This window comes from Cololabis saira, chromosome 8, assembly GCF_033807715.1.
Source record: "Cololabis saira isolate AMF1-May2022 chromosome 8, fColSai1.1, whole genome shotgun sequence".
Taxonomy (NCBI): domain Eukaryota; kingdom Metazoa; phylum Chordata; class Actinopteri; order Beloniformes; family Belonidae; genus Cololabis; species Cololabis saira.
In genome coordinates this window covers 22,777,639-22,798,071 of record NC_084594.1, presented here as the reverse complement: position 1 = coordinate 22,798,071, position 20,433 = coordinate 22,777,639, and the positions used below count along the sequence as shown (strand labels likewise).

Below are 20,433 nucleotides of genomic sequence, written 5' to 3'. Positions count from 1 at the left end.
TCCATAAATGTAGGCTATTAAAAAAACAAACATTTACATTTTCCCTTGAAGCCAAGGTGTGGCGGCTGCCATACCTTGCCATACTGAAGTGACGCCCCTGAATGATAGCTATTATTAATTCCTCCAAAGTTATAACTTCAGGCCTCATCATTAAAGACAAATGATCTTCTTACATCATGGGCCATGCTGTCAGCATGAAAAGACTTCCACTGTTTACAGATTGCCCCTGCCGTCATTGTGCGCTGCAGTCACAGTGACATGTTGCCAAAAGTGAAAACCTCCTCCTCACATTGTCCTGCAAAACCTGGGCGCTCCTACATGAGCGTCATTCTTTCTCTATGCCAAGAAGCTTTCCGGGGAAACAAAACAAAAAAAAAAACACAGACGTCCAATTCATAGAAGAGGGTTATGTGCAGTCAGGGGGTGAATCTAACAGAACAATGTGTGATTTTATGGCGCTCCGTGAACGTGGACGTCTGCTCTTCCTGACGTCAGGAGAAGTCTGAGCGCACTCAGCGCTGCGCACAAGCACAGTAACCACATCGCTCCCAGAGGAAAGGAGAGCACAGCGCAGCTACAGATCGCCATTTAGGTATGTTTCTTTTACATTCACAACTTGACTGAAATGCATCACCTTGCGACACGCTTTCATTTCGATTAGACTGAGGTGCCTTTGGTGCGGCTCCATGCTGCTCGTCCGCAACCTCCTGATTTAACCCAAAGATGCTGCCTGCATTTGACTGTCATACCCTTGAGCGCTGCAGTACAGTCTGCACGCCCACTACGCCTGCTCTTTCTATACTTGATGTGGATTTAATAACCATCGTCCGAAAAAGCATGTAGTATTAGAAATAGCAGGAGCAAAACGTTTTCATTTCCATGAAAACTCCCTGCTGACTTGTCATTCACGCCCTGCAGACTTAATGCAGAGCAGGTTGTCAAAGCGCAGGCTTCTCGGTGGAATTAAGTTTCCACTTGAATTTGGGTTTGTGATGGTTAAAGGCAAGTTTATTTATTGTTTAAGCTTCCGATGTTAAATATAGCACAGTCTCCCCCCTCCCCTGCTGGTATCTGCCTTTAGTGACCAGCCTTTTGTTTTTGCAATGGTATGGCCCCCTTTCCTGCCAACGTCTTCTAAAAAAAGCCTGTTAAATATGTAATTATTTTGTGTTGTCATGTTTGGAGCCACAGTGTGGGAATATCTCTGTCTTGGTCTTTTCCATAATGTTCCTGTTTTTACAGAGATCTTCTCCAAATCCTTAACCTTGTTCTTTATGGCACATACATGGGGATATACTAAAAAGAGATATCTTACAGTCCTACAGTATCAGACTTAAGTGACATTTGGTCCCCGTGCTTTTAAAAAGTGTAAGGAGAGTGGCATTTCAAGAAATGCAAGCAGAAGTAAAGTAACTAGAGAACTAAATAAAGACAAAAGTGTATTTTCACTTCAGTTTTATACAAATGGCAACCAGTTCCACAACCAGAATCACTGTGCTGCTTTAATTGTTGTTGTATTTTACAATTTTAACTCTCTCAAATGTATTTAACCTTTTTAGATATACATTGATTCTGTTGAAATACATCATAAAGCATGTATTGCTGCACAGCATTTTCTCTCAGTTAAAATATTTTTTCTTACAAAGAGAATATCAGGAATTCATTCAAACTTGTTATGCATTAAGGAAATACCTTTAGGATTATTTTATTTTTCTTGGAAATTCAAAAACAGTTGAAAAATGTACAGATCCACTCAATAATTATATCATTGTTTTAGGATGGACCTCTTGACCTCTTGATTGGCGAGCACAATATTCAAGAGTATACACTCCGAGCCTAGTTTTAATTTTTGTTTGTTTCTTTGCCCAGTAGCTTTAGTGTGGCGAATCCGATCAGCATTGTAGGATGCCTCTTGGAGAGGATGGAAATGGATGGAAAAAGAAGACATCAGACATCAAAGAATATTATGACTTCAAAGAAGTGCTGGGAACGTAAGTAGCACGACAGTCTGGCTCTGTAGTCAGTTACAAAGCTAGATGACCTACCGGTTAAATGCACTGGTGCACTTCAGGACCTCTGACCCCTTGCGATCACACAATTTAAATGTGGTATATTTACAGGAGAGGTGTATCTGTTAGACATACTAGTGATGTCCTTTAACAAAATAGATAAACATAACAAAATTGATAAAAAGACACAGGGAATAATCTGCACATTTGAAAAAAAAATCCATTATTAGAATCCAAGATAAGTGCACATGCTACAATGCAGATTTAAGAGGCAGTTTTCGTCCCGTCTGTTCATGCCACCAGGGTGGGACTTGCCTTGTTCTTGTCCACTGCTGAATGCTGACTCCACTGTTTTACACACACTCACAAACACACCGACACACACACACGCGCACACTGCTCTGCACAAATCAGCTTTTCTCTGTGAAGCACAGTTGAATTTCACAGTGACTACTGTAACACCAGCGCTCAAGCTTTATACTGTATACACATGCATTTAGTGTGACTTCATTACACCCCTCGTTGTTGGTTAAAACATGAATTATTCAATACTTCTCCTACTTCTCATACTTCAGAAATTCTCCTGTGGTTTGCAGACATTTGTGCCCCCCTACAGATACTTGTGGTCATTGTTGAACAGTTGTCCATGATCAATATGCAGTAATTACTTGTCTTTTCTGGGATATTTGCAATTATTTTATGAATGAAAAAAAAAAAACAACATCGAGACAGATTTGCAGCTGGGACTGCTTTCTCGGTTTTTGGCCCCATTTTTTGACAGATTAAAGCAATAAATAACTAATGTAGACCAATCCTTCCAGCATTAGTAATGTGGATTCTTGTTGATCCTGGTCCCACAGAGGGGATGACGCAGAAATGCGCTGGAACACCTGAACAAATAGGACTACCATTAACAGACTTCAACTTTCTCTACAGTGACAAGTCAAACTCATTTGTAGATAAATTGTTTCCTCTCATCTCTCCAGCTATCCAGACTGCAGACTGCACAATGATTTTTGTAATTCTGATACGACCCAATTTTCTCTTTATTCTCCTCTTATGTGACTGTGGGAGGCAGAAGCACTTTTATTCGATCGTGTGATGAATGGCACCAGGGATGTGACAGATATATGTGGGACTATGTCTGGCTGTGGATGAGATTGATGTAACTGCTGCAATCCTCCTAAAAAAAAAAGAAAAAAGAAGCCTTGCTCCGCTTGTATAAAATCAGACAGTAAACATTTGTCCCCTGTACACACTGACTGCTACATAGTCTTGAATCTGAAATACATTTTGAATTTTTTTTTATAAGTAGTAATCTTGCAATCGACTGCTACATTTACATTCATTCACCGGGGGTGAAATCTCATGGTTAGGGCTGGGTTCTTGCAGACCGCTGACTGCACTCTCCAGGGGGGGACGAGGCTCAGCACAGATGGTCAGGGGACACATCGACACTCCCAAACTGAGTACAAGTGACCCGAGCCCAAGTCCACCTGTGATGACATGAGTGTGCCATATGCGCCGAGGCTGTTTCCTCTCATCTTGGAATCACACCTGGTTCCCCAGAGAGGCAGCACACGGGTCTGATATTAATGGCTGTAAATCTCTGGTCTGAGTCCAGAAAAGTGAAGTACCAACGGACAGATGAGATTGTAGTTACCTCAAATCCTGATAGAGGAATGGAAATAAGGTGTTTGTATGATGCGGTTTCACTCTAGCAAGCTGCAATGTTGAGAATGAAGTAGTGCTGAGGACACTGATAATCTATGTCAGGATTCCACAAATAGTTTATGGGAACTCAAAAGCAGCACGTCTAGTTCAAAGCGTGATATTAAAGGTTATATAACAAGTGAGTGAACTGCAAGGACACCAAAAGCGAAGAAAAAAACTGTAGTAATATTCTTTCCCTCCTGTCACTGTAGCTGGACCTGACAGAGGGCAGAAATAATGTGCTGACAGAAAGCTCCTTATGCTCAGAGACAGATTATAGAAGAGCTTTATCCAGGAATTCAGTGTGTGAAGTTAATTGATTTATGTTGAAATATTATATTCAGATCCGTCTAATCCTCAGTGCTCTACCTACTGTTTGAAATACACTTTACTGTCCTCGTGGTGGGGTTAGCAGATATAGAAAAAAAATGTTTTTTTGTGTTTTTTTTTTACTTTTGTTTTGGTGATTCATGTAATCTGACTTCAACAGGACAAATAAAGAGATATCACATTCTATAACTCTGCAGTTGAAAATATATAAACACTAATACTTTTTACATCAAGAAGAAATTAGTGCAATGCTGTTAATGTATTATTTTATGTGAGAACTGATGTGTCACATTATGACTTATGGTTAAATTCTTCATTCTTCTTCTAAATTCTTCAGAAGCTGTCAGGCAATTAAGTGATGTTGCAGGGAGGATTTTATTTTAATATTCTTTTTTGTGGGTTTTACAAATCTCTTTTTTAAAAAGTTGGCATTTTGGGTACAGTATTTATAAATATAAAATGCAATTATTTAGAGAAAAAAGAAAGAGGATTCAAAGATGTCATGTGACATTAAAAAATGTTGTCTGACATTCCAATTAGGAGTCTTTCAAAAGTAAAAATGTACACTCTGAAAGGCTACATGAGGATATGGTTAAGAATAACCTTTTAAACATTTAACTAAAAAGAATGAAATCATTTTCTCATATATGATGAACGATGGGATTAACAAATCCATAAATTCATCAAAGTTATTTCGGGGAAGACCTTGCTTATTTCAGGGAGACACTGCTGATTCACTTTTATAGACATTACATTTTTATAGTCATAAAAAATAAAAATTGTTTGCAGTAAAATAGTGGTTGGTAAGCTGTCTTGTGGGTGGTTGATATCTGTAACACATTTGGTGCATTCTGACATTTGAAAAAAAAAAAGATTTTGAAAAAAATAAAATCATTTTAAAATGAATGTACGGGCAAACACACCCAGTTTTGTTGTTGGCATCATATACGAGAGACGCAGAGAAATGGATCGTAAATACATCCTTCAAACGTTCAAAGACTCGGGATGATTGGGACCGATGGACAGTACAACCTCATTATGCTAATTATTATGATTTTTGAGATTTGGAACTTTGAATTTAAAAAAAATGTCAATTTGGCTTTGGACACATCAGATTTCAAATGGGAAGATACAGTATATACAAAAAAGAAAATTGACATGTGTTGTCATTTAATTTCTTTTTTTTTCCAAGAAAAACAGTCCAAGAAAAACTCATCATTCACTATAGTTGTGATCACGTCATCCATGAAAGACGCGCTTCTGTAAATGTGTCAGTCTTTCACTGGTGTCAACATATTAGACATCTTTGGTTTGCTTCAATGGCTTTGTCCCAAAAACAACTCGACACTACAACACAAAAGCCTAAATAATTTAGGATGGAAAAAAAATAATTAAAACAATGCTTTCATTCCTTTAAAAAAAAAAAAAAAAAAAAAACACACTTTATGTCATTACATACAGATTTAACCCCAGATGTTTTGTCTCATAAATTTCATTTATTTTATTTTTTTTATGTAAATCATAATCTTAGGCTTTTATTGAAAAAAACGTTGGGATAGCAGCAATGCAGGATTAGTAATGGAGCAAAATAAAGAAATAGATTTAAACATGTGTTGTTGACAGATGTCTGCTGAGTCACTGATGGGCAGAAGACTTCCAGTTTGCCAACAAACATGAGAAAGTCATTGAAATGTTACTCAGAGATAAATCGGAAGGGATTTGCATAGATCTCCTTATATGGGGCATAATGTCTTTAAATATTCAACTAATCTGGATAAATTATGTGCATAAAGAGCACAGATGGAAAGGTAAACTGGGCACCGTTGAGCCTTGGATGTTAGGCCTGAAATGGGGAAAAAAAGGATGTGTATTAGACAACAATATTTAGTTGACACTACTTTAACACTTGCTGAGGGAAAGTTATTTTTCTTAATGTTCATTTGTTTATATGTGTTTTATGGATATTGCACCTTTTCTGGTTTGGTGTTTTTGAGTCACCCTCCCTGTAACATTGTTTGTATTCAATCTGGATTTTTTTTTCATAATTTGATAATGTGAAAAATAAGTTAGTCAAGTATCAAGTATTTATCTTAATGTCCAGCATGTTCATCACTTCTAGCTCCAGAAAGACTGAGATGGAAACAATCAAATGCAAAGGCTTTAAACAGTCAAACCACTCATAAGACGTCATGATATCAAAAGAACTTTGTCAACCTTGTATTTACAGTCCAAGGCTCTGATCTGGACATTTGCTTCTTTTAATTACATTACAACTGTTTCAGTGTTACTAATAAGAAATCCACTCTCTCAGTAATTACTGACACAAATATCTGCATGTCTGGAGTTTTCGACAGCACAATTTAGTGCAGCTTACCCACGCATGATTTAATGAAACAATAAAGAATGGTTATAACGGTCAACCGAAGGTTTGAAGACGTAAGAGTACAGCGTTTGCACATGGACCAGATAAAGACCGCCAAGAGACACTCATAGTGAGAAAAGTGATTTGAAAATGTATGAATCAATATTTGTCCATATGGCAGCTGGGATCACAGTGTCTTCGCTCCACTTTTATGTGTATGTGTGTGTGTGTGTGTGCAAGTGTGTGTGTCAGACAGAGACTCATGCTGTGCTGCATGTGTTCATGTGGTGTGATCGCTGTAGGGCAGACATCATCCCTCTGCTCTCTATCTACATAAATACAGATCTGTCTATCTATCTATCTATCTATCTATCTATCTATCTATCTATCTATCTATCTATCTATCTATCTATCTATCTATCTATCTATCTATCTATCTATCTATCTATCTATATATAGATAGATAGATATATATATATATATATATATATATATATATATATATATATATATATATATATATATATATATATATATATATCTGTCTGTCTGTCTGTCTGAGTGATTAACTTCTCCCAGAAAAATGTTCTTGGACAGCCTTGTACTCGTGCACACAAACAGTCTAACTGACAGATGCATCAGCTAAGAGCCTTAAGATCAATGTCTCATATAACATCTTTTTATTTGTAAGTTAATGTTTGGGCCACAGTGATTTAGTTAGCATGAAATGGATTTGTGGGCTCCATTGCTCGAGGAAAAGCTACATTCGAGGGCAGCGTACACCTCTCATTTATCCATATTTTAACTCTTGTCCAGTGATGCTGTGAGCTGTCTACATTAGCTTCTCACAAAATCTCATTAGTTTAGCGTAACAGCTACAGTAGATCCTCTTCCTCTTTCTCAGTTCTCTCCCAAACCCATTGAGAGCCCACCCCTATATGTCTCCAAGGAGAAATGAGCAACTGGATGTTTAATTACAGTGTGTCTCATGGCAACAGAACAGAGTGTGTATCCGCAAATGTCTGTGTGTGTGTGTGTATTCACTCATGAACATCCATTTCTAGCTGTATCTCCTTTACTCTCACTCAGTCTGCCACTCACTAGTATTCGTGCAAATAATGGAGGCATATTTGTTCTATATGTATTCTTCTGCCATCATCTGCTCAACCACATAAACACTTTTCCACAAAATATGATTTCATGTATATTTATTTCTCTCTAAATATGCATTTAAGTGCCGTAATTTTACAGATAATCTGACAAAACTAACCCTATCCTTTTAAAAGATTATTATAAATATGAGGTGCTGTTAACTTTTCTTGTCGGTAGACATCATTATGTGCATTAAAAGCAAAAAAAAAAGGCTGATACAAATGTATCATTGGTAATGTAACCAGCATACAAAATGCCTAAAACAAGTTCAAATCCCTTGGAGTAGCATCATATCCTTCTTAAAACCTGGTTAGAGTGAAGTAGAATTTCCAAGCGTTCATTATTGCCTTTTTAATTAGAGTTACACAATAAATATTACATCCAATTTCATATCAATAACTTCACATTCACACCACCACACATTGTTAGGGTTTAGAGGCAAATCCTTGATTATTTCTTTTCTCCTTTCCTCCTCTCGTCTGCTACAGTTGAGGTCTGGGCTCCTGGTGGGTGGTGGGGGTACAAGGGCAGTTGTGCTGTGGTGGGGGATTGTGGTGCGACTGCTTGGGTAGTTGCTGTTGACCTGACACCTGGCCCCCTGTTTCCCAGTAATTTTTACTAGAAAAAGCGTAATTCTTTTTGTCTGCGAGTACAGAATTTCAGTTTGGTTTTTGTGACCCATGGACATAAGTCTCTACCATGTGTACTAACCTTCTGATCAATCTGAGCTTTCATTTTCTTCCTGTGTTCATGTCCTGAGATGTTACCTTCAGTCCCATGGACCTTATGATTCTCAATGATATCTCCAACTGTAGTCAGAGGAACATGAAGCTGCTTGTAGATGGTGCTACAGTCTTTACTCTTGACATTCTTCTTCTTAATTTTCTTTCTGACCTCCTCAGACCACTGTTGTTTGCTTATTCTGCTCCAGTATTCAGTGTGGTGCGCAAAATCATACATTTTATAATATCCTGAAAAATTTCACCATTCATAAGTTGTCAAGAGTGGCTATGGATATCGCTACAGAAGTGGAGCGATGATTAGCAAGCTCCACCCACCACCCTCTCCTCCTGGATGAATGCACTTAAATGGTGTCCAAGAAGGACAAGATTATCACAACTGAGGGGGTTGACATACTAGAAGGCAACTGGATGTGAAGGATAGCTACAAAAACCTGTGGATTCCACAGGCAAACGGCTACTGTGAAAAGGAAGTCAGAGGAAATCAGTCAAGGAAGTCAGCCACAGCCAAGTATCTGAAAAGAGTAAGGTAGATCCTAAAGAGCAGCTGAATGGAAAGAACAAAGTCCAGGTCATCAACACGTACTGTATGTCCTGTCTGTAATAAGGCACCCCGCTGCTGTAATCTGTGCACAGACAGGAAAAAGTAGAAGCCACTGATATCAAGAGAAGGAAGGTCTTCATAATGCACAGAGGATTGCATCCCATGTCCAGCACCATGAGACTACACGAAGCGGAAAGTGGGAGGACATGGATTAGTGAGCATCAAAGCCACCTTCCAGGATGAAACAACAGAAATCCAGGAATACATCAAGAAGATGGCCCCTAAGAATAAGCTGCTAAGTGAATGTCTCAGGCACCAGAAATACAGTGTAGATGAGGATGTGGAGGAGGAACCATCTTGGACAAAGAAGCCTTTGCACGGCATGTATCATCGGCACCTTGAAGAAGTGGCTGACATTGAGAAATCCTACTAGTGGCTGGAAAAGGCTGGACTGAAGGACAGCACGGAGGCATTAAACATAACAGTACAAGAACAGGCCTTGAGTATGAGTGCCATAAAGGCCAGGGTCTACCAGACAAGAACCCAGCTTTAGATGCCTCAGAGTCAAACAAGCACATAATAGCGGGATGCAAGATACTGGCAGGCAGAGCGGCCTGGGAGATTTGCGAGGCCCTGTGCAAAATGGCTGGGGGGCCTTCGCACGTGAGCGTAGCGAGCGTGCGCAAATTTTTTTGGTTTTTTCGGGTGGGATCGGGTGTCTATATGCGCAATTTTAACTCTCCAATTAGCAAAATACTGGATACCTTCCCCTGCCTCATCACCATTGGGCTTGCCTTGACGCGGGGCGCCGCGGCTGCTTGAGACCCGGTCGGATCGGTGATTTTTGTAACAAATTTATCAAACAAGCCTTTCAGAGAGGCATTAAACTCTTCCATTTTCTTTAGTTTTTTTTTCTTTTTTCATCCCCTGATGGAAATTTCCTGATTCTGTCTTGTTCTCTCGACATGGTGTGACAGTTTGTTCCAACTCCACCCGATCAGAGCAGCTTGTGTCTGCGCTTGGTCTGATCAGTTGTATTGAACAACAGACACGCGCATCATTGCACATATATTTATTGATATGCACAGACTAGTACACATTTAGGTCTGTATTGGAACGTGACTGTTGATATTTATAAGGGAAAAAACAAAAAAAAAAAAACAAAAAAAAAAAAAATTGAAAAAAAATGTTTTTTTGAAAAAAAAAAAAAAACGACCCATAGCGCGAGGCCCCGTGCGGTCGCACGGTTCGCACACCCCTTGCGGCGGCCCTGCTGGCAGGTATAGCATATATGGAACGACACAACCAGGTAGCGGTTACAGTGTACAGGAACATCTGCACTGAGTATGGGTTGGAACTCCTAGGATCAAGGTGGGAGATACCCCCAGTAAGAATAAAGTGTTTAGCTGACGGATGTTGAGGTTTTGCTCTACCGAACCTCTAATGAAGCCATCCATGGCTATAAATGTTGCAGACTTAATCACATAAAAAAGCTTTTAATGGGTCGATGAGAACTGGAGCTTTGCGTGATTTTGTTTTGAGATTATTTTTAGGATGTTTTAAAATGTAACTGGAGATGTTTTGTGAGGACTGGATTTTCTTCTACCAGATTCACCTTGTTAAAGGGTCTCTGTGATGACCACTGCTTCACAATGAGCATATACTGCAAGGATTTAAAGAAAAAGAACCACTGACAGACTAGCAAATCACATTACTTTTTGACTGCTTGTCTAACAGTTAATAAACAATAAAGATAACACATGAAGTGAGAACTTGTCTCTTTATCTTATTATTGCTGTTAGCAACAACAGAATGGGTTTGTTATTGATGCCATATTCAGATACTCACATTCTTAGTCCAGGAAGGGGCTCTGGACAATATTTTCTTAAGCGTGAGCACTGATCATCTATAATGTTTAGATTGTCAGTGCTGTCTCCTGCACATGAAAAGGATCCCTGTGGTCTGTTACAATGTTCACGCATTGAGGCCTCCTCCTGAGCCCCCTCCCACGCTACTGTGGTTACTGTGTAAATACACAATATTCTCCCTCTCATCATTACCAGACCATAATCCATAATGCAGTCTAGTCTCCCTCTGATACTTATACTGCATTTATTCAATTTATTATTGAATAGATCAAAAATAGTTTCTTTTATATTTTCTTTTTTTTTTAAAGCAACTGCTGTTCCAATAAAAGTCTCTGTTGCCTTTCAAAAGCAGCTCGTAATGTCACTATTTTGAATAATTCATCTAAATAGCACTCACGCAGACTCACATGCACACTCTTTACCACACAAACATGAATCTAAATGATTAAACACAGTATATCTAAAAAAAGATCTGGAGGTTAGGTCAGCAAAATATGTCTGAAAATCAGGCAAAAATCAAGCTCTGCAGTGCAAAGAGATTTAAAAAAGTTTTAAAAATGTCAGTGTTCATTGCTGTTTCAATTAGTGTCACATGCTCAGGATATGAGGGGAGATTTTGTACGTTTTGCTTCATGCAACCACGTTTCTCACTCCCTGTACCATGTGTGCACTTATGTTTCAGTGGTGCTTTCTCGGAGGTGGTTCTAGCAGAGGAGAAGAGGACTCAGAGGCTGGTGGCCATCAAATGCATCCCCAAGAAAGCACTGGAAGGCAAAGAGAACAACATTGAAAATGAGATTGCAGTCCTGCACAGGTGAAGTCTCCAAAGTTCCTCGCGGCATATCAGCTGTTAGCTTCGTGTCCAGCAGCAGGAATTAGCCAGCACATCTTACAACGATGCAGATGTAGTATGGGGGTCAACTGAAAGGGATGAATAAATGCATGGTGTCAGTAGAAACAGTGGGATTGTGCACCGGAAATGTCAAGAGTAAAAAAGATAGACCTATTTTTAGTGTCCCTGTTGCCAGGGCAACAGCTCATGGAGGCGGAGATGGTGTGGAGTTCCCCGCAGCAGTGTACTGAAGAAAGAGAAAAAGACGTTGGGGGTGGTGAAGTAGGGAGGGGATGGGGGAGGGTATGACTAAAGAAGAAAACTATATGGAAGAATGGGAGGAGTGGAGTTTGGATAAATATTTAAAGTGACAATGAAATAAATGGAATCGAGTGAAATAAATAATTGTCTGAGAGGAGAAAGAGAGAAAGAGGCTTCTCACATTCTGCTTGAAGTCAAATTAGCCCTCTCAGCTGCTGTTGTGTTAGAGAGCGTTCATATGCTCTCAACTTGACACGAGAGCCAAGAGGGACGCTCATCCGTCTGTTAGCCGCTCAGTGCAAATCAGCTTTATTTTTTCATTATTAGCAAGATTACCATTCGTTGTAAATCTTTCTGTCAGGCCATACAGCTGTTTTTTTTTCTGGGGGAGGGCATCAAGCACCCAGTATTGATACTCTTGATGCCTCAAGCTTTGCTGCAATCAGATCAGCTGTTCAGTTAATTTTGTTTGTCTTTTTTAGGGAAAGTGTAGGTTTAATGTCAATGTATTCTTGTCTTTTCTATAGAAGCCACAGCAGAGCTTTCTTCTTATGAACTGTGCAGCAATAATGCCATCTGGTGACCAACTACCAGTACGCATGAGACGTGTGACTCCCTTAAGAAATGAATCTGTCTTTTTCTTCTGCAGAATCAAGCACCCCAATATTGTTACGCTGGAGGATATCTTTGAAAGTTCATCCCACCTATATCTTGTCATGCAACTGTAAGTTCCCCTTCCTCACGAAATGATTCGAGAGTCACATTTACCAAACAGTAAAATCATGTTTGAGTTTGCCTATTGAATGAAAATTAACTAGGTGTTCAAGCAATAATATGGATACATAATCTCAATAAATTAAATAGTCTATCAGAGTTATACAATGATTTGGTTTATGTCAAAACTCCAAACCAGTTTTATCAAATAATTATGTTGTCTTGTGTAATTTGTCAATTCTCATCAGGCTTCAACTTGTTCATGTTCAAGACAAAAAAGTGATCAAGTGAATTGGTCGATTAAAATAAGATTGACAAAATTACTGATGACATTCTTCAAAAATAAAAGAAGAGGACTGAACTGATTTGTTTGATTTGTAATTGACAGGGTATCAGGTGGTGAGTTGTTTGACCGGATTGTGGAGAAAGGATTTTACACCGAGAGAGATGCCAGCCAGCTCATCCGCCAAATCTTAGATGCTGTCAAATATCTTCACGATATGGGGATCGTCCACAGAGACTTGAAGGTATCTTTATTAAGTAATGGAAGATTAATTAGAACACACTCCTCCTCATAGTTGGTCTCTTTCCCCGTATTTTCAAACCTTCTCTTTTTGATGGTCTTTCATGTCATTGCAGCCAGAGAATTTGCTGTATTACAGCATGGACGAAGACTCCAAGATTATGATCAGTGACTTCGGCCTGTCAAAGATCGAGGGATCGGGCAGCGTCATGTCCACAGCGTGCGGTACTCCTGGTTATGTGGGTAAGGATCTATTACTCTGGCCAGACAGATTTTCCACACCTCCCTCTGCCTCTTCATGAGCTCTGTTTCAGCGGATATTCCCTCTTTATTCTCTGTGAGAGGCTCTTTCATCCACTACTGAATCAATGGCAAGTGCTTCAGAAGAGCTCTCTTTTTGTTTAACGTGACCCACAGGATCACACGGTGTCGCTACGAGGTTGAGATTACTTGAATCCACCCTCTCTGCCGCTATTGCTTGTATATTTGCCAGTCTGTGAATGTGTAATGTGCACTTCCCACAGCCCCTGAGGTGCTCGCTCAGAAGCCGTACAGTAAAGCAGTGGATTGCTGGTCCATAGGAGTTATTTCTTACATTCTGTAAGTTGAACTTAATTCAATTCTGACAAATATTTTAAATAATTGTTTCCTAGTGTTGAACACTTTCTACTTTTGCCACCTCAGGTTATGTGGATACCCTCCGTTTTACGACGAAAATGACGCAAAGTTATTTGAGCAGATTCTGAAGGCAGAGTATGAATTTGATTCTCCGTACTGGGATGACATCTCAGATTCAGGTACTGCTAAAATATCTGCAGCTGATACTACAACTATAGATAATCGTGCTTTTCCCTCTTTTTTTGAACACTTTGAGCTTAAATTTTGTCTGCAGCCAAAGACTTCATTTGCCACATGATGGAAAAAGAACCTCTAAAAAGATATACATGTGAGCAGGCCCTCCAGCATCCGTGGTGAGAAAATCAGATACAAACGCTTGTTTGCTATGTAAACATTTTCAAATTTTTTCTACTCACAGAGGCCTGTAATTGTCTTATTGTCCTGTAGGATATGTGGTGACACAGCTCTGGATAAGAATATCCATGAATCCGTCAGCGCACAAATTAAGAAGAACTTTGCCAAAAGTAAATGGAAGGTCAGTGAGCATGCTGTTGGATCTGTGCATCCTGCACGCTCTCACTTTTCTCTCAGTAGCAGACAGACAAAACACTTCTAGTTTGAAGTTTACATAGAAATGTCAAGTAAAAATCCGGCTTTTAGCGATTTCTTTAAATCTTTCTTATTCTGAGAGAAGACAGAGAAACCATGGATCAGTATTCTCTAACCCGCGCTGCTCATGTTTTATTCGTGTCCCTGCTCAAACACGCCTGATTCAAATGAAAGGGTCATTAACAGACTCTTGCAGACCTTGTCGACAAGAGGATGCTGATCCATTTATGGGATGCATGATGCTAAAATTAACAGTAATCTTCATGTGATTGAAAGACTAACCTTTACCCCTCCATATAATCATGACCCATTTTAATCAGCCATTACACCAGCTTCAGGTGTTTCTTGTTGTTGGCTTCTTGGCTGTTCCCGATCAGATGAATCAATTCCATCTAAGCTGGGGGTAACAGTTTGCGGTCACCTGATTATTTAATCATTGCACCATTCCCTGTGTGATGGTGCTGCATAGAAGGTTTATAGTCCGACTTAAACGTCCATGGCCATTGTTAACTTTAGATGTCCCATTTAAAGGCTGAATTCAGTAACTGTAATCACACATGCATCCATGTGGTTGTTTCTCCAAAACAATTTAACATGGCTTATTTAACTTCTCCTGTGCTTCACCACTTGTTAGTTTTTACTTCGTATTTTCACCCATATGTTAAACATAATCAATTTTGTCCTGCTTATTTTTCACAAGTTAGTAATTAAGGAAAATATAATGTAACTTAAGAATGTCCTTAAACCCCAATATTGCTACCCAGACTTATACGTTTTTAAATATTTGCCAAAGCTAGCTTTATTCCATTGTACATTTCACTTCCTTCAAAATGATTTTATTTAATCTTATGGCTCTGAACCCTTTAATGAAATATTTCTAACATTTTCTTCCATCACATTTACATTTCTGATGTATGAATGTAAAACCTCATGCTGGAATGTTTCTGCCTCCCTGCAGCAAGCGTTTAATGCCACAGCGGTGGTGCGCCACATGCGGAGGCTGCAGCTGGGCACTAGTCTCGAGGGAACCAGTCAGATTACTCCCACCAGTCCCTGCCATGGACATCTGCTCCCAGAGGAGGTGGAGGAAGAGGAGGACGAACTGGAAAACGAGGAGGAGGAGAGCCGTAAGTTAGCAGCTCACAGGGAATGAACAACTTCAGACATGTCCAGGTTAACTACATGCTGAAAGATAAAAGATAACACCTGGCCTTGAACACATTTGCCCGTCAGTATTTCTGTACCATTTTGAGCACGTTTACGTGAAGGACATCCCAAAAAATATACATGTACAACATTATAGAAGTAACACAACACCACGTTGAAACGTTGTGAGTCAAAGCTGAACGTTAAAACTTCAATCAACATTTTAGATCCATTGTTGTAGTGTTCAGAGACAAAACTGTAAAAATGATACCTCTGTCCCAATACCACCAAAGAATACTATTGTATAGTGTTTACTATCCATATTTACCTGTGTAAGTTCAAAACGTTAAAATCACTCATATCTATTATCAGTAATCATTTAACTTGATTAGACTCATTTTAGCAGAAGCCTTAAACCCAAACATGAAAAGAAATGAAACAAGGAGAATTATTCTAGCCGGGCTTCAGTCTGTCCTAAACTATAGGAGAATAATTTACATGCACACGTATGAGTGGGCAAGCTCACCACCCCTTTTAGACTTTGTGATGTTCAGTGTTGATTCAGGCATTCACTTGATTAAAGTATTCCCTGTATTTTTTTTTAAATTTTGGTATAAAAAAGCCCTATAAAGTATTCAAAGTTTAAAGAAGATCAATATTTTGCTTACCTTAGATTTACAACAGAGTCTCAGGATTTAATTGGAGGTTAGTTGACAGCAGTTCAGCTGGAATCAATGCTCTCAGTCACCAGTGAGCAGAAACTGGAGCTAAAACCTTCACTTTCATCGATTCGCTCTGAAGATTTGCATTTAAAATGTGCAAAACCACTTCTACTGCAAAAAGGAAGATTTCTGAGGGGAATATTACCTTTAAAAATTATATTTGAGTTCCAGGCTGTACCCACTGGCACAAATGAAAGGGACAAGCTTGTCCTCCGCTGAGTGAATCATTTAAAGAAGTCGTGTTCCTGTCACATCCGTCAGAAAAACCTGCTTGGTTGCCAAAGCGATGCGCATCTCCCTCAGCTACCAGGAAAACGTATCTGCTTCTGTGAAAGGATGGCAGGACATATTCAGATATTAGTTTATTTCAAATAAAAGATAAACAGATTTGTTTCGCTATTCAGCAGATTAAGGATAATGCTGAAATGCCCAGAACATAAATATTTTCATATCCCAAATTGTAAATGTCAATGTCTCTCCTTATTTATCAATTCCTTAAAAGTTGAAAAATGTTCTGGATTGGCTGTAAAAGGAGCATCCATCAAAGGCTTGGTATTTAGATAGATAGATAGATAGATAGATAGATAGATAGATAGATAGATAGATAGATAGATAGATAGATAGATAGATAGATAGATAGATAGATAGATAGATAGATAGATAGATAGATAGATAGATAGATAGATAGATAGATAGATAGATAGATAGATAGATAGATAGATAGATAGATAGATAGATAGATAGATAGATAGATAGATAGTAGGGGTGTGCAAACAAGGGTACCTCACGATTCGATTCGATTTCGATTATTGGAGCTTCGATTCTTCGATTCTTCGATTCTAACGATTTTCGATTCGATTATTGGTGCCACGATTCTTCGATTATTGTGATTTTTAATGCTTTTTTCCATACAAGATTGATTTTGTCTTCATCTGTGGCTACATTTGTAAATAAATAGCCAATCAATTAACTCAGTTCCTCTAACAACACTCATTAAGTAAATAACAAGGTTTTTTGAACATTTGACATGTATTTTTCAAAGAGACAAAATCATTTATTTTATGACTATGTAAACATTTGCTCTTTGACTTCCTTAACTTTGACCAGGGAAAGCTGCACTTGCATGATAGCCCCCTCTATTGGCGGAAAACACTGAAAACGGTCAAGCCCTGGATTTAATGAGTTCATTAATTCAAGTAAACAAGATATGTACTTCCATCAAATTTATTTAGTGTAAACATATCTGCCATATTTCAAGTTAATAATAAGAAATGTGCATTCTTGAAAATGAAATGATTCCGCAGCTTATTCAGTCTGGAATCTGGATAGGATACTTAAAAAAAAAAAGATTTTTTTTTTTTTTTTTTACTGGACCATAATCGATAACAAATCGTCACGTGACGCATCGCGATGCATCGACACATTGATGAATTGCACCCACCTCTAATAGATAGATAGATAGATAGATAGATACTGACAACTCACAGACATTCAGACATGCATACACAAATGACATACATTTAGGAAGGACATGTTCAGGGGGAGTAGAGACAGTGAATAGTGCAAAGTACAAGGGATAAATAAATAAATTACAAATAAATTACAAAAATGATTCTGTGGGTGGGTGATGGGGCAGGCTGAGGTAAACTTATGCAGAGACGTCCAGCTCCCTCCTCCCCTTCACTGAGGCGTTGTAGAGCTGAATGGCCCTGGGAACAAAAGATGAGCAAAAGTCAGTCAGAATTTCATCTAGAAATGCAGAGGGAAAAGACTCCAAAACAACAAAAACAAACTCCAAGCTGTAAAGACTTGTCTTTTAACATCTACAGTACATAATAATCTGAAAAGATGAAAAGAATGAAGGAGTCGGGGAAATGTCAGCACATAAAGGCCAGGGCCGGAAACAGCTATTGGTTGCCTGTGACTTTTAAGCCCTCGGGAGGCACTGCATGAGAAGCCATCGTGATCAATATAACTACATGCTCTCTGACATACAAATGGAGAACCATGGTCGGTCAGCACAGCCCACTGCTGCGCCCAGAAATCTAATCTGAAACTGTAATATAGAGGGAAGGAATCTGATGTGTTCAGAAACATTGCCAAGCTTTCTAGCCACAAGTTCATCCACAGATAGATGAAGGACACGTGCCCTGTGGTCAGATGAGTCCATGTGTCAGCTCGCTTGGACAGAAGTCTTGTGTTCAGCCCGAAAGGACACAAATTGCTTTTGCAAAATGACAATAATTAATATCCTCACTTCTAGGATGATTAACAGTGTCATTAAAATGAAGGATGATGTATACAATGGTGAATATTCTCTTCCATTTGTTTTCATGTGCCTTGCTGGCAGCAAGATGGTGATTTGTTTCCATGTTCGGGGTGTAACGGAGTTGGACAGTAAAGACAATAACAGTCATTTTCTTTGTCTGTTAAAGTTTCCAATTATATTTTAGACAGCTTTCCAACTTTTCTGAAAATGAGGTTTGTAACTAAGCGTAGATGAATAAATAGAATAAAGCTTGACTGAAGAATGGTTCAGTTAAAAACTTTGAACGATTTGTATTGATTTGGCTCCTTTGACGTCCCCTCCTTCTCCCGGCTTTTACTTTTTGCATCCTCATACTTCCAATTCATGCAACCCCGTTTGTGTGTGCAGCAAGAGAAGACGTTGTATCTGTAGTACTCAGTCTGTTGTTTTGGTTGCATTTAGAGAAAAGCATTGAAACAATTCCTCTGTAATTCCAGACACTTGGAAGTTCAAACTCCTTGCATCAAGTACTGTAAATGTAATCTAGCCTTTAACTTCCTGTATTTGCCGCTCTGCTCTATCTAACGCTCAGTGTCCCACTATGAGGATGGTCGCCGCGGAAGCAACGAGGGGAGCGCAGATCGGGACAGCTTAAGAAGTTGCACCTACTGCTGCAGGCCAACTAGTCGCATTTGAGCGCAGCCTCCTTTTGTCATGGTGATGTTGTATCCCTGGAGCGCCCAGAGCCCCGTCTGCCCAGTCTGCCCAGTCTGGCCAGGAATGCAGAGCAGATATCAGGCAGTGTCAAACAGAGTGCATCATCCACAGCCTACAGGCCCCTTTACAGTGCAAACTAGACTGTAAGTCTTTGTTTAAAAAAAAAAAAAAAAACCCTACAAACGATATCACGACTAAAGACACACTAGTTTTAATTTTCTCCTAATAGGGTAAGCAAGGCTGCTTCAAGCATGCAGATGGCAATTTATTATAAAACGGTCTGACTGTAAGATTACCCGCAACAAACCCTCCCATTAATGAGCGTGGCCATTTGTGGTTTACAAAGTTAGCTTCAGGAAAGATCTGAGCTCCAACAGTTTTAATCAAAGATGAGGCCTAAAAGCTGTGTCTTCTGTTGTTTATTTATCTCCCCCACCCCCCATTATCTGTCACATCTACCTCTAATCATCATAACTGTGTGTCAAAATCCATCTGGCCAACACGGACCACATTTTTGGCAGCTTTCTCCAAATTCTGGTCAGACCGGGCACAGAATAATAGTAAGAAATACATGCTTTTAAAAGGGAACTAGTGCTGAAGCTTATCCTTGCTACACATCTTTACCCAGTAATGTGATTCCAGCCACCAATAACGTAGTTAAACATTAATACTTTCTCAAGGTGTGTCTGTAGTGCCATTTCTGTCTTTCATCATCGGATGTTTCTGTTTTTTATTTTACTGGTGTTTATTCTTCATGTTTGAAGCCTTTTAGAAGCTGAGATGCTTGAAAGCGGGTCATGGACTCTATATTCTGGCTCAGACTGGGTTTGTAAAGGGTCGTTCCAAAGTGAAGTTGCTGCATGCTTCCTGTTGGGGAAAACATTGAAATGTATGAATATCAAAAGGAGACTCTTTTTTTCCGTTTGTTTGTTTGTTTTATGGCTGTTCTGTTATCAGAGGCTCAAACTGAGATCCCCACATCCACAGGCTCTCATCTTTTCAGGAGGGTTTTTTATTTGTATTTTTTTTTATTTTTTTTTTATAAGAGGCACAGTTATATTAATCCAATCTGTGTGGGAAGAACATGATCATACCATGCTCATCCTCCCTGTTCTGTCGCTGACTAAATATCCGCCAGCTGTCAGTCTCTGGCTCTGGCTCAGGTCCGACTCAGACTGGACCGGGGAGGGTGGAGGGTGGAGGGTGGAGGGTGGGCGTGGGGGCGGGGATCTCAGTCTGCGCGCTCCACCTGCTCTGTGCTGTGCACCTCTAGTGGAAGAAGTTTTGGTCTACTGTTTGCATGACCTGGTTAAATGTTTACATGA

At 39.3% G+C, this 20,433-nt stretch overlaps 1 protein-coding gene across 2 annotated transcripts; it reads left to right on the top strand.

Annotated features, from left to right (window-relative positions):
• Positions 1 to 467: 467 nt before the first annotated feature.
• camk1a (calcium/calmodulin-dependent protein kinase Ia) lies at positions 468 to 20,302 on the top strand. 2 transcript variants are annotated; one of them, XM_061727272.1, is made up of 12 exons: positions 468 to 592; positions 1,870 to 1,991; positions 11,401 to 11,532; positions 12,461 to 12,535; positions 12,914 to 13,052; positions 13,165 to 13,291; positions 13,573 to 13,648; positions 13,733 to 13,845; positions 13,941 to 14,019; positions 14,114 to 14,201; positions 15,234 to 15,402; positions 18,984 to 20,302. In XM_061727272.1, exons 2-12 carry the CDS (start codon positions 1,906 to 1,908, stop codon positions 19,085 to 19,087), a joined length of 1,188 nt encoding a protein of 395 aa, XP_061583256.1. In that variant the 5' UTR covers positions 468 to 592; positions 1,870 to 1,905; the 3' UTR covers positions 19,088 to 20,302. The 2 variants fall into 2 exon arrangements, with proteins under 2 accessions (XP_061583256.1, XP_061583257.1); XM_061727273.1 differs by having other exon boundaries at positions 500 to 592; positions 1,873 to 1,991.
• Positions 20,303 to 20,433: the final 131 nt, after the last annotated feature.